We start from the raw sequence: 14775 nt of genomic DNA on the forward strand, positions 1-14775 counted from the left end.
TGATTCATACCATCATAACAGAAGAATGGGTATTGTGCGTTGCATTGCTCATCAGTCCAGGTTCCAGTTTTCACCTCTACGGCTGCACAGTTTTGTCCTCCATTCAGGTTGTCAGGTTGTCCCTGCTGCCAGTTACTGAAAGTGTAGTTTTCACTGCTGTCTGACCAGTTCCAGAATTGAGTTTTTTTTAGCCCAATCCAGGCCTGCAGTACTAAAGGGAACAATAGCCTCCCCGCAATTTCAGCATTTGTGGTTACATCGGGTATTTTGGCTAGACTCGAAGCCTGAGACTTACAATAGGCATCTGCTTGGGTCCAAGTCATTGAGTGTGTTATAGTGATGTGCGTACCTGTTGAAGACAATAAAGAAGAAGGAGTTTTACATGTTCAGTGTAGTATGAGCACATGAGTTTAGACCCACTTATAATAGGTGTTAAGTAATCTATACATTAGCAGTACAATGTCTATGATGATCTAAAGTAAGTTATTACTTGTGCTTTTAATTTAATTATAAAAGAAAAGAACCACAGCTGTCACTTAATAACTAAATATGTGTGGTCTGTAGAAACCGTTAAGAATAATGAGGGCCTCTACATCTTTGACAAAAAGACTTTTTAGGGTTGAATTTGGTCCTCATTGATCTCATTTGTAGGATGAAGCTTGGATCATATTGGATTCCCTACTGATGAGTATTTTTATTTTGTGAGCTTCGAGGATGTTTTCAATCGAATCTGACAAAGTGTGTGCACTTGTCAGATAGATCAAAGATAAAACAACTGTCAGATAAAATGTAATAAGGTTTGTAAATGTAAATAAACTAGGTCTCCCAAAATCAAGATTGAATATTATGTTACAATAGTCTTTTATACCCACCGTCAAAACAAACAGAAGGTATCATTAGTGAGCAGCTGACATCGAACCAAAATCCACCTTCAATCATCACACATAAGTTATTTGATTTGTCCGGCTCAAGAAGCATCCACCTGTAATATGTTGCTTCTTCTCCATCCACCCAGGCCCATTTTAAAGTTGCAGTCAGTCCTATCCAGGCCTTCCCTGTATATCCCCAGGTTGAGGTGCTCATCATTGTGGTGAGGTTTTCCATGTTGCTTATTTGAGCCAGTGCAGTGTAGTGTGACATGCAGTAAGTTTGTGCTTCATCCCAGGTCTTGTTCTCTTTGACAAAGTAGTAGACGTATGGAAAGGAAGTGGAGGGAATAACGATACCTAAAGAAGGACATGGATTTATTGGAAAGATTTTACAAAACAAAATCCTTGTTTCTTTGTAACTACAAAATATTTATCAGAAAGGTGACTGCATCTCCTAAATTAATTCTTCTGATGGCTTGAGTCTTTGGTGTAATTGTTCACATTATGCTGCCTTTGTTGTTTCATCTACATTGCGAAAAGTAAAAAGTGTCTATTTTGATTGGTTCATAGTTTGCATAGTTAGAGAAGTGTGCGTTTTAGAACAGGTAATATGTTGCTTTGTGTATTAGATAGAAACAAACTGGCATGAATGTGGTTTAGGTGGATGGTGGATACACTAAATGTAGGCAACAAAAGTGGTTTGGTTAAAGTTAGGGAAAGATTGTGGTTCTATTTAAAGGTAAGTGACTGAAATGACAGTGAACGTTTTATGTATTTAACCTGACCACAATCTTTCCCTAATGGATTTTCTACTGCAAGATCCCTATTTTAGTGCACAAGAAATGGTAGTTTTTAGTTAGTTTATTTTATTTGATGTTTATTTTTAGATACCCTCATTGTGTTGATAGAAAATTAAACCCAACTAATGTTACTTACGAACATATTAAGTCACACACACAGTTTTCACTGTAGCACCCAATGTTTAGTCAATCTCTTGAACAAGGTTTGGTTCTTTTAATTTAATGTATAAATAAGCCAAAATAGAACACACAAGTTAAACTTGTCTGTTTCCTTAAATCTCACACAGTGTGTAGGTAATAACTAGTAATACAATCCCCACTGTTTATTGTATATAGCTAAGTAATACATGCAGCTGATAAAACATAGTATGGTGGCTTGCTCTAGAAATCTATTATTTATCATAGAAAACACATCTCACCTGTAATCAGGAGAATCACAAACACAGTCTTGTTCATGATGAATTTAACTGTGGACAAAATAGAGAATCAACATGAGAACTGAAAAGACGATTATTTACGGATTATGGACAGTCATCATACAATTACATTACCAACAGCAAAACATCAGACCTAAATCAACATTTTGTCTGTGCTTTAATGTGTTCAATCTAGTCTTTAAATGTTACATTTATCTGTTCTGTATTGTCTCGTTGCACCAAGAGAAAAAGGAATTCAGTTCAATTGTATTGTAAGATAATCATAATTACCATTAAAATATATGTTGCTATATATTTACTCAGATATCCACCTACCAAACAAACGTTTCTTCTGTTTCCAAACTTGAACAGCTGTCTCTTCTCTTCAGTGTTTCACTACAACTGTTTGAGGGGGTTTTATATGATAATGCAAATCAGCAAGCTCCGATAATCAACTTTGAATGTTGGATAAATAAACTGTGACGCACCTTTGTTGGCTAACCACATACCTAACCCATAAATATGGTCACCGTAGAGGCTAATGTTCTGGATATTAAAGAACAAATGGCAGCAGTACACATGTATGTACAATATGTACCTAAATATGTGGCCATGTTTGACATGTAATGAGTACATTAGCAGATACTTTTAAGTCAGAAGTTTTCTTTTCTTCAGATGTTCAACATGAGTAAAGTATCTTTGTATTCAAAGCTTTCCAAGTGTATCATTCAAATTCGAGTGACTACACAATGTCAACATCCACTCAGATCTGATGATGATGGAAATATGGTGATCACACAGTGAAGTCCTGAAAAAACGCTAGTAAAGTCATTCTCAGCACTTATGTTGGCCTGATTTAAAAACTAACTAAAAACTACTCTGCAATGGATTAAATTTTTACAGATGAATCCACACTCACACACTACCACATGACAGTTGGACATTTTTTCCTGTTGGAAAGAAGTGTCTCTGAACTGCCATCGACATGTTCTGTATACTTCAAGTCTGGGCTTAGAACACAACAATTAACAATCCTAATTCTTAATCACTGTCAATAGTGATCACAGCAAGCAATGCAAATATGTTGGAATAGTATTGTTTGGATGTCAGTGAAGGACGTCAGGAGCAACTCTTGTTGAGAGACATTGTAGTTCTTGTTGTTCAAGGTTTTAGCACTTTAAGTCTTTATAATGCTGTTTGATAAACGGATAGTGGTGTTAAAGTTTTCTACTATAAAAGCCTCATTGCTGAAGTATTGCTGAGATGTTTGTCCTTCTAGCAGGTTCTCCCATCTCTGCAAAGAATTTCTGATGCTCACTTTGTCTTCATGGGTTGAGTGTGTAGTAGATAGATGGACAAACCAAGATTCCCAAGATTTATTCTGAAATTAAATTAACAAAATTAACCTAAATCTACAGCACAGTATTGTTTTTAGAAATGGAAATGGTCTTGATACTTTCCGAAGCCACTTCAGAAAGTATCTAAGGCAGTGACAAAAAGTATTTTCAGAGTTAGAGTTTGTGTGATTGCATCAGGTGAACTTAGCTTGAACCTAATCACTGATACGTGGGGTCAGAAAGTTTCAGATAATTTGCATTCAAAGTTCCACAAATGATTCTTTCAAATATAACTGACCACACAGTGTCTCAAATGGGATGACGATGGAAATGTGGCGATCAATGTAAAAAATACTGTTAAACATGAATCTTGTAAATTTGGTGTGAATTAAAATGTATTCTTCATTATTTTAATTATTTTGATACTACTTTACTACTGTCCTGCTTTATTCTTTACCATAAATTAAGGTGCATAAGTGATATCACTGTTGTTATCTAATGTTCAGCATTAAGCAAATAAGTATATTTCCAAAAAAAAAATAAAAATACATTTTTATTTTTAAAATATGCTGGAAATAAATATAGGAACTGTTGTAAGTGAGCAACTTTTTTCTCCTTCAGTATGGTGTGCCACAGCATCTGAGTCTGGGATTTGTTTAGAGCAGTGAATTGGGCTTTTGTGGCTGTAATACACAGTTGAGTGTTGTTTACATTATACTCAGGGATGAAAGTGATGTATAGAAGTTCTGCTTTGACATTCTGACATTTTAGATGGCTGATACTAGATATACTGCACATTTGAAACATGCCAGAAAGCACAGGCACCATTCAGTTTACTGTAGGTGTTCAGTACCAGCAGCCTGATGTTGTTCACTGTTGTCAAATTGTTGTGGTTTTGACGTCTGAAACAAAACGGTCTCTGAATGTGAACATTAGACAGTTTCTGCCTTTGCAGCATCAGCTCTGCTTCACTAACCGCTGATATGTTGGCTCTCTGACTGTGTCATGCTGTCATATCTATCTGTCTGTCTAGTGCTCTACTAGAAACACACATAATTAAAATGCAGACCGCACTGTCTCCCATAATACCAACCTAACCCTAACCCCTCAAGTGGAAATTTAAAACAAGAGGTGATCTTTATACATCTTTCAGATGATTCCAATAAAAAAATCTGACGAGTGCATTGTTCAGTTTAACTTCTTGGTTTGGATGATGTGAAATTAAGTGATGAGTCATGGACGTTGGACTATAAACTGATTTATGTTTGGCACAAATTTGCAACCATTTCAATTTTGAGGGCTTTTGAATAGAACAATTTATTCACCTTAAAACATTGAACTGTGAAAAACAAACAAATGATTCAATCTTGAACTGTTTAGCGACTACCAGGCTTAGCGTTGTTTTACATTTTTCTATTCACCGAGTTTTAGATTTGCCTTTCTGCATCAGTTTGCAGCAGAATAAGGTGATTTGTCCCTTTTACATTCTGAGATTTTTCCAAGTGAATTAAAGTAATTCTACTGGCAGTTTTATGGTTTGTTTGACTCAAATTTTGTCTTTATTGTGCAACTATTTGCAAAGAATTAGTCAAATATAAATATGAAAGTGATGTTGCGTAGTTTAACTACAGATGCTACAAACAGCGCCACCTTGTGGAGAATCACAGCTGCTGATACTCTGAAGATTGTAGAATGAAGATAAAATTAGATTAGATGAATATGAAAAACAAACTGCACAGGGTACTCTTCACTTTTCTTTATTTATACTATATCATATTTATAGTCTATGTTCATCAGATATTTATATGTATTTCTCTCTATATATATGTATATATTTATATAGATATTTACAGAAGGCAGTGTTGCCAGTAGAAGAAACAGATATTTCCACATAATGGATGACAAAAAACAAGTGTCAAATTCAGTGCTATTCTGAAAACACACAAAGTTTGATTTAAAAAAAAAAAGAAAACGTCACAAAAACCAGAAAGTGGTTTGTATTACTTGGTTTTTCTGCTTTTGAACTTGTGCAAATGTAGTGTTTGCTGAAGGCGGCAAGCCCCCAGAAATCACCAGGCAGTTGACATTGACTTTAAACATGTAAAAAAATAACATTTAAATAAAAGAAAACTTACAACACTATACACACAGAAACAATAACTAATTCTTTCTGAGGCAAGGGGAGAAGAGCTGTGTTAATAGTTGTTCGCATTAAGTATAGCCATGCATTAGCAGCAATCGTCACACATTCTTTGATACATTTTCTGATAGCTTGCCTTTCTCACCAACATGTGTCAGTCAAAACATCAGACCACACAAACATGCGGTACATATGGTATATAATCGTCTCTCACATTCATCAATACACTTTGGAATTTAATTGCTTTTGGAGGAAATTTTAATGTAAAAACATGTTGACTAATTGTTTTTTTTTTTTTTTATCCTTTCATAAAGCCAGTTACGTACTTTTCGTTATCTTAAAAAATAAAGAAGTGCCTCCAAATCAAAGAACCTCTGACACACGTGCTCTTGCGTGTGTTTGTGTGCAACAGGCATAAGCAATCTCTTCTGTACATACAGTACATTTTATATTCTTCTCTCTCTCTCTCTCAAGTCCCCATGTGGTCTACTTAACAAAAATAGAATAAAAACAACATTTATTCCGTTTTAGAAACAAACTGGGTTGGTCGTGTACAGAGAGTGACAGAGGGGCCAGTAAGAGGCAGGTCGTGGTGGAAGTGTGTGGAGTTGTTGAAGGGCGCAGCTTTACCCCCTACAGGAAGCGTTTAAGGATGCACTTTGAATGAGAGAAGTTCCTCTGAGTGCATGTTGTTGAGTGAACGCAGCTCAGGAAGTTTGAGCAGCAGTTTGGTGAAAGTGGTGGCGGCCTTGTCGCCGTGGTTCTGCATCACCAGGTTTCGCAGTGCCCGGATCAGTTGGTCCTGAAGAGCCTCCACTGAGTTTAGGTCCTGGATCCCTGAGCGATCTGGGTCAGAAATGAAAGGGACATGATGTTAACTCTGCAGGACAAAACAGGGCTTTATAATGCTAATAAGTATTCTTCCAAGTATTCTTACCGGCTGAGACGAGAACCACAGCGGTGAAGAGACTCATTTCATCTGGGTCGAGCCGCAGCGCTGCCAGCTTCTCGCTGAACTCGCACATGGAGTTCAGCAGTTCACCAGCACCAAGCGACCGTAGCGTGTCAAGGCTGTAGCGTTTGCCGCTCAGGAACGTCACCGTGCGCTCAACAACGTTGAACAGAGAAGCAAATCGGACCATCAGCACCTGGGAGTTGGGAGAGGGAGTGGAGGAGGATTTTAAGATTTTGGTTTTCTCTGTGCATGTAAAGTTTGAACACATCTTTTTCATACTGTGTGTGCTGACACTGATTTTATGTTCATCTTTTAATGAATACCAACTGATTGTAATCAATTTAGATTTCATCCATTTATTCACTGATGCTTGGGGCAAAATTATCCGATTTCTAGCGCGTCAGCTTAAATCAGTGTACTTACAGAGGTGCATGGTATGTATACTATTTAAGGAGCAGGATATGAATGAACAACTTCTGTGCCACACTAATTAAACTGACAAATAGGCTAAGGCCCTCGGTACATCAGATAATCACAATAGGGTGGTTCGCTTTAACCAGAAAAACATAATGTTTGAGTTTCAGTTAGACCCACAGATACTTTGTGAAGTGTCTTTCGTTTCCATTCTGTTATTTGAGCAAATATTAGTCAGTGCACACAGCTGTCTGCAGTCTGCTGTTTGGAAAAACAGAGCAGACTGCAACAGTGTGGATCCTGTATTCTAAGTGTTTGAAGTCAGTGACGGCAAGCTCTTCAAAGTGAACACAAAATAACACGAAGTTTGAGTGTTTCCGTCTGTTTTGCCCTCTTACCTCGAAAGTTCCAGCTTTCAGCAGGCTGACTTGGTCGTGTTCAGGGAGGTCACGGAAGCCTGGGATCCTCTTGGCAAACTCAACCACCTCCCGCACGGCAGGAGTAAAGCTCATGGAGAATTCCTCCCAGATCTCCTGACTTGGCTTGTGGGGGTCCACGTAGGGCGAAGTATTCATTGGACAAACCTGGAAAAACAACAAGACACAAGTTTAGTTTGGAAGGGAGGAAGATGATTAAAGCCTTGGTACCATTTAGAACAGAAATAAGTTTCAGAAACACAAAAACCAAGGTACTCACCAGGTGTGTTCTATTGTTCACACAGCTGGCTGGCCCATTATAACCACTTGAGGCAGTTTGTGTGTTAAATTCATGCTGTCTTTGGCTGGCTGCTGATGGTTCACAGCTAGGGGTGCTGTTGAGCTGCTTAGGCTGCTGCTGGTTATCTCCCCTGTCCTCCCTATAAGCAGCATTGGTGATGTGTTGGCTGTTACTGTAAGGATTGCGCTGGTAATCTCCCACAACCACATTGTTGTTCCAGCAATTCCAGGTCTCCTGTTGGTCCTCCATGCGGCTCTCGTTCCCCGTCTCCAGGGGGACGCTGACTTGCGAGGGTGAACCCTGGCCTTGTCTTGGTGACTTCTGCTGGCTGAAGTCAAAGGCATCTTGGTGCTGCCTGCCCATTGTAACAATGGCCTCATCCTCGCCGCTGTCTGATGCACAAGAGGAGGCAGAGCTGGAGTTGGTGTCCATGGAAACAATAGACTCTGAGTCTTGGGGGCACTGCGGGGAGGAGGGGTTTGAGCAGGACGGGGAATCTGAAGCAGAGGAGGAGGAAGAGGAGGGCGAGGAGCTGGCATCGCTGGCCATGGCCTCCATGGGCAGCGAAGAGCTCTGATGGCCATGTAGCATGCTGTGCAGCTGGCTGTTGTTGCTCATCATGTTGTTCATGGCGTTCTGCATCTCTAGAAGCATTCTCTGCTTTTCCCGCTTTGGGATTCGTCCGAATCGGACAGCTGAAAACGAAAAATTACACCGTGTTAAGATTAACAGCACTAAATAGGCACCAGAAGAAAAGCTTCAGAATAAACGGAGCACACTTATTTGATTGCTTGACAATAAACTACAGCGTCTAAACGCTCACCATCTCTAGACATGCCAACAGCCAGACACTTCTTGAACCGACACTGCTGGCAGCGGTTCCTGTTAATCCTCATGATGGTGCAGTTCTCCATCTTTAGACACTTCTTGTATTGGATGTTCTGCTGGATGCTTCTCCTGAAGAAGCCCTGGAGAACCACAAGATCCACATGAGAAATATTAGTCATTACATGAATGAATCCTCAGTGTAAGGATATGAACTGATCAGAGACACCGCTTTCAGTCCAGGAGCTTGTCTTACCTTGCAGCCCTCACAAGCGTGTACGCCATAGTGGAAGCCCGAAGCAACATCACCGCACACCTTGCACAACAGCACCATGCCATTGATTTCTGCAAAAAACACAGAAAACTCATGATTTATGAGCACAAGATCAAATGTGCAACATGTTTCTGAGTGGCATATTCATTCAGTACCAACAAGATGTACTTACTGGTAATGCTGCTCTTGGCAGACGTGGAAGAGCGTCCAGCCTTCTCCATGCCGTGACTGCGCGAGTGCCCATTCTTGGCTGGTGGCGCAATATCCACCACCATTCCCACAGCCCTACTGGGCAACAAGGGGCGAGACAAAGGAGGTGACAGGTTGCTGGGGCTGCTGCTCATACAGGACTCTGGGCTGGAGGCAGAGCTGGAGGAAATATAGGCAATGACGCCTCCTGTGAAGAGCAAGAGATAGGGACATGTTATAGCATCAAATACTGCTGAAACAGTTAATGTGATTATTAATGTATAATAACAGTTACAGTGTAGATTTAGACTCATCTTAGTGCGTTTTGCTACCATTAAATGTAAAGTTTACTATCATTTACATAACATTTCTATGAAAACCTGTTTCTGAGAAGCTAAATAGACAACCCTATCAAATAAACAAATGATGTTTTTATTTTTTAAACACTGCTACGCATCAAGTTTGCCAAGGTTAATGTGGTCCAGGGACAAAGACTGGAGTGTAAACCAAAAGAACAAAATAGCTGCGAATATTAAACAAACTAGTTCTTGGTTGTGCAGATGCCCCTGACACGCGTTGACAGCACAGGGTTCAGTGTGTGTGTGTGTTTCCTGGTAGGTTTATTCAGTGCCGTGATTGACCTGCTTTATCACCTCCAGCACTTTCTGGTTGGATAACACCGTTACATAACATGCCTGGTCTCTATGCTGTGGGAGTGACTTGAGGACCAGACAGGGTCACTGAAGCACTAGAGCAACATAACAATTGTAGGGGGAAAAAAGTACACAGAGGAAAAACATCCACCATTTGGGTTATGTAATGACATGTTTGGCCAGAAAACAAGAATTTGGCATTGAAAGTTTGGTGGAGCCACAGCAACAAGGGTAAGAGGCTGCAGCCATGTTGGAAAAACTGACAGTAGAAATAGAGCCGCAACAACTAGTCCAATAATTGATCAGCTGATTATCAGCAGCGTTTTTGATAGGTGATAATAGTTTTGTAGAGCAAGATGATTTTTCTACTTTCCCCGTTTTACATCTGTTAAGTCAGTATCTGAGCTTTTGGCAAATTAGAATAATTAATCAACAAAATAACTGTAGTAATAATAATAATGATAAGATATAACTACTCGTATCAACCAGTGTAGCATCATGTGTGAAGAAATTAAAGGGTCCCAGTTGGTTTTACTCTGTAGCAGTAGACGAAGCGTGTTTCTATTTATATATTAATGTATTTATTTTTATACACACTATTATTATTTACAAGCTGCCGTGTTTTTCCTCCATGAGCTCATAAATATTTGAACAGGGCCTCAGCAGCTGATGACCCGCTCCAACCACCCACGTGTGGACCTGTCATGCATTTCTGTGAAAGCCGAGCGCGCGCGGACGAATCTGGGTCAGCTGCTGCCTCACGTGTACCCTGCAGTCCGGCCTCGCGCCTGGAGCGCAGCGTGCACCCCGCATTACGCAATCCGGCGCGTCACGAGCGCCGCTGCGGCCAATCGGGAGAGAGCTGCGCCGGAGCGTGTGCGCGGAGCGGAACGCCCCTCGACCAATCAGAGCGGTGTTCCCGCAGCGCGTGTACACACAGGCACATGGCCAGGCTCCGGGGTCCATGTGAGCGGGACCGGGAACTGGAACACTGTTGATGCGTCAAATGGAAAAAGACGAACCCGGTTTAAAGAACCGGAACCCCCGCTGAGAGAACCCAGGGACGGACACGAAGGAGTGGTCGAAAGGAAAGAAGTGCGTCGATTTATATTAAAAACACTGAGGAACCCACCAGATCCTGTAAACACTGTAGAACCCACCTGATGTTAAAACACTGTAGAACCCACCTGATGTTAAACACTGTAGAACCCACCTGATGTTAAACACTGTAGAACCCACCTGATCCTATAAACACTGTAGAACCCACCTGATGTTAAACACTGTAGAACCCACCTGATCCTATAAACACTGAGGAACCCACCTGATGTTAAACACTGAGGAACCCACCTGATGTTAAACACTGTAGAACCCACCTGATCCTATAAACACTGTAGAACCCACCTGATGTTAAACACTGTAGAACCCACCTGATCCTATAAACACTGTAGAACCCACCTGATGTTAAACACTGTAGAACCCACCTGATGTTAAACACTGTAGAACCCACCTGATGTTAAACACTGAGGAACCCACCTGATGTTAAACACTGTAGAACCCACCTGATCCTATAAACACTGTAGAACCCACCTGATGTTAAACACTGAGGAACCCACCTGATGTTAAAACACTGTAGAACCCACCTGATGTTAAAACACTGTAGAACCCACCTGATGTTAAACACTGTAGAACCCACCTGATGTTAAAACACTGTAGAACCCACCTGATGTTAAAACACTGTAGAACCCACCTGATGTTAAACACTGTAGAACCCACCTGATGTTAAACACTGTAGAACCCACCTGATGTTAAACACTGTAGAACCCACCTGATGTTAAAACACTGTAGAACCCACCTGTGTAAACAAACACACGACCTTAGCCTTTCCTCAACTGTTCCCTCCAGTGAACCCCTCACAGTCGGAACAGTTTCCGTAAATAGCAACAGAAGAGAACTTGATGTTCTGTGTGAGAACTGGAGAACCGACCCAGACCCAGGATCTCCTCCTATTTACACTAGAACTGCATCTACAGTGTGCAGGGAGCCCCTCTCCTATTCTAACCCAGACGGTGTCCTCTTACCAGGCTTGGCTGTCCCAGCGTCCTCGGCCATCTCCGATCGAGGGAAACAGACAAACGTCCAACAGAGAACTCGAAGAACCTCAAGAACCTCAGCTGTCCGTCACGACCGACGATCCACTTGGCGACAAGGTGCAAGTTCAGCGAGTGGAGCGACGTCTGCCGGGGCTCACACCAGGAAACTACCGGGAGAAACGAGCTGCAGGTCCGAGTCTGCGACTCACGCAGCGTTTACTCTGCGAAGGAGAAGCAGTCGATGAACCGGAGGAACTCCCCCCTCCCTGTGCTCAAGAGAACTAAATGTTCTCGGTTGTGGACTCGCCCATGTGGCCCATTTGTCAGCCACGCCTCTCCGCCCGCTGGAGCCACTTTAACCCAGTGACACACTTTCAGGACGCCGGGGAGGTGGAGCCCAGAGTCCCGGCGACGTAACAGGGGAGCGGTCACGTTGAGAGCGCAACGTGAAGAGTGGAGCCCGAGAAGAACAGGACAGAGGATCCGTGCGAACACGTCTGGTCGGTGGATGATCGACGTGCAATTAAATAACACGTTGTTTTTCCAGTAGTCGGAAAACAAGCTGCAGCAGGCCTCTCCTCCCCTCTGTGCTTAGTGGGTTCACTGACACCAGACAGAGGAGACTTTTGTCCTGATGGAAATAATTATAATAATGACAATTTGGAGATTAGAAAGTCTAAATTATAGGATGAAAAGTCTAATATTTCAACTGAGTCTTTAGAAAAGTCAAAGGTTTGACTTTTTATCTCATAAAAACGACTTCATAATAAAATGTTTTATAAAAAGTCCAAATGTTTACATACTGAGCCAAAATTATGAGTAACAGCAAAAAGTGAACACAACAATGAAATAATTGACAATTCTTACAATTTTAAGATAAAAAATTAATTAACTTAGGGAAGTCACAACTGACTTTATTTTCCAAATTTTATAAAAAGTCATTTTAAAAAGTCAAAAGTCTGCATTGCAACTGTGAGATAAAAATGTAAACATTTGACTAAGTAAGAATTTATCTTGTACTTTTTATCTCCACTTTCTGAAGCCACTGTCTTACAGATGTGTGTGTGTGATATCTACTGACTGTGTGAGACTCTGTTGTAAGATCACAGTTCCAGGAAGTACTTACTGAACTGAAGCTGTTCCTTGATTTTTGGTGCCCAAACATAACCCAGTTCTGTTTGTTCCTAAATTCAATCCAACCGTAACTTTTCCACGCTGTACCCAATCATTTATGATGGTTGTCAATATGAGAGGTCTGACAGGGGTCAGTTCTCCCATGGCGTCATGTTCACGTGATGGCGTGGGATGAAAACGTGTTGTATACTTGTACTGTATGAAATGCATGTATATGTACTCGTATGTATCCAAATAACTATTTATATATAACCAAAACAAAGACAACTTTATTTAGGATTTTGAGTGCAGGCCAGTACACCACCATCACCTACAAATACTACAATGCCTACAGACCTCAAATCTTAACATCTCTCCTCAGTTATCACAAACGTTTCTTTGTAAGATTCACAAAGATTTGTATTATACTGAATTTCACTGTACATATGACTAAATGATCGTTTATTCCCTGTAACTAAGTTTAGGAAAGTAATCATCATTACTGCCAGTATCAGTCTGTTAGACTGAACTGTTTTACTTTAAAAAGGGAGGATAAGACCTTACCAGGGCACCACTAGTACGGAGTTTTATTAAACTTGGCTACTGGCTTATCGCGTGTTTGTTTTTCCTTTACAACCAAACAAGCTAACTTCATATCCTACTTATACTGACTAGGTTGAAACATATGTCATTAGTCTGGCTTGTAGCTTTAACTTTCTGCACATTGAAGTACCTTAGTATTATGATTGATGATTGAGTATTATGATGAAGTTTAGCTAGTGTAATCCCCTAATTACAAAGAATTATACAACTTAGGGTGAAATCAGTGACACTAATTTGTACAAAACAGTCCTTTTCCAAAACAGCCTTTAATGAGTGAAGTGAAAATGCCCAGTTTGTCATTCTCTCAAACCCCACGGAAGTCCCCAAACTCTCCGGGTTCAAAATGTGATAATTTACAGGTCAAAATATGTACAGGTGTCGAAATGAAAAATTTGGTTCAGTTGCACCTACAGTCAAAGTGAAACTGAAGAAAGATGTGGAGATACAGATACATGACAGAGAAGGGCTTTGACCAGAACCACTCAGGTGGCTGTGTGAATATGGACCAATACGAGTTCTAGTGATCTGGGAGCTGCAGAGGTCCACTCACCTCCTCCCACACCTCACTGTGTCGGTAAAGCAGGAAGAAGAGTACGAAGGAGAGAGAAATAAATTAACATTAAACAGCTGAAATCCAATGACTTTCCATAGCATCGGTAGCAGCTTTAGCCATGTTAGCGGTGTGACTTTGAGGATAGCAGTGTTTATTTCCATAATCATCTATATAAAATGTGTCCTTTATGATAGTCTGACACCCTAAGGTTAACATTTGTGGTTTTAAGTCAAATGGTTAAACCACTATTTGATGGAGAACTTTGGTGAGTCCTAAGATTTTAAGCTTAACATCAAAAATTTAATTGTTTTATAAGCTAATACTTTAATTTCTGACCAAATACCAGCTATAGACTTTTCTGTGTTTAAGCTGAATAGTGAATGTTAGCATCTTCAGACATGAAACTAAGATGCTAAACATTGTAAATATTATATCTGCTTAGCATTACAATATTAGCATTACTGGTGAAATAAAAGGAGACTGAGCGTGACCTCTTTAGCTTTTAATACCAGCCCTGTTGTACTCAAACCACAGCCAAACGTGCTTTTTACACCTGGGTACATGTAGACAATGTCTGCGACACCGGCGTCACTGTTGACATAATTTGTTTGTGTACTTTGTTCTGTCATTGTTGACGTGATTTAAAACTACAGTACGGCCGGTCGTACTGTTTTTTTTACATGTGCACAGTTCAACGATCGAGGGGAACGTACATGTAAATTAACCATGATGTTTATTTAAAAACCGGTATGTTGCGTGTCATCCCAAAATACGTTTGACTGGATCACTTGACAGATACACTTATTATTGAAAAGGGTTTTACTATG

At 40.5% G+C, this 14775-nt stretch overlaps 1 protein-coding gene across 1 annotated transcript; it reads right to left on the reverse strand.

The window, feature by feature from the left end:
- Positions 1-5163: 5163 nt before the first annotated feature.
- On the reverse strand, positions 5164-11968 carry nr1d2a (nuclear receptor subfamily 1, group D, member 2a). Its single transcript, XM_026371611.1, has 8 exons — positions 11668-11968; positions 8920-9144; positions 8730-8818; positions 8472-8616; positions 7628-8343; positions 7330-7515; positions 6500-6710; positions 5164-6408 (listed from the first exon to the last, which is right to left on the reverse strand). Exons 1-8 carry the CDS (start codon positions 11696-11698, stop codon positions 6209-6211), a joined length of 1803 nt encoding a protein of 600 aa, XP_026227396.1. The 5' UTR covers positions 11699-11968; the 3' UTR covers positions 5164-6208.
- Positions 11969-14775: the final 2807 nt, after the last annotated feature.

This window comes from Anabas testudineus, chromosome 16 (assembly GCF_900324465.2).
Source record: "Anabas testudineus chromosome 16, fAnaTes1.2, whole genome shotgun sequence".
Classification (NCBI taxonomy): domain Eukaryota; kingdom Metazoa; phylum Chordata; class Actinopteri; order Anabantiformes; family Anabantidae; genus Anabas; species Anabas testudineus.

What these genes read in the sequence shown, in the direction of transcription:
- nr1d2a (XM_026371611.1), bottom strand. Translation starts at nt 11,698, where the DNA reads ATGGCCGAGGACGCTGGGACAGCCAAGCCTG. An exon ending in TGTTGGCATGTCTAGAGATG is followed by an intron (nt 8,344 to 8,471) that starts GTGAGCGTTTAG and finishes TTTCGTTTTCAG; the next exon opens with CTGTCCGATTCGGACGAATC. An exon ending in TGAAAGCTGGAACTTTCGAG is followed by an intron (nt 6,711 to 7,329) that starts GTAAGAGGGCAA and finishes CCCAACTCCCAG; the next exon opens with GTGCTGATGGTCCGATTTGC.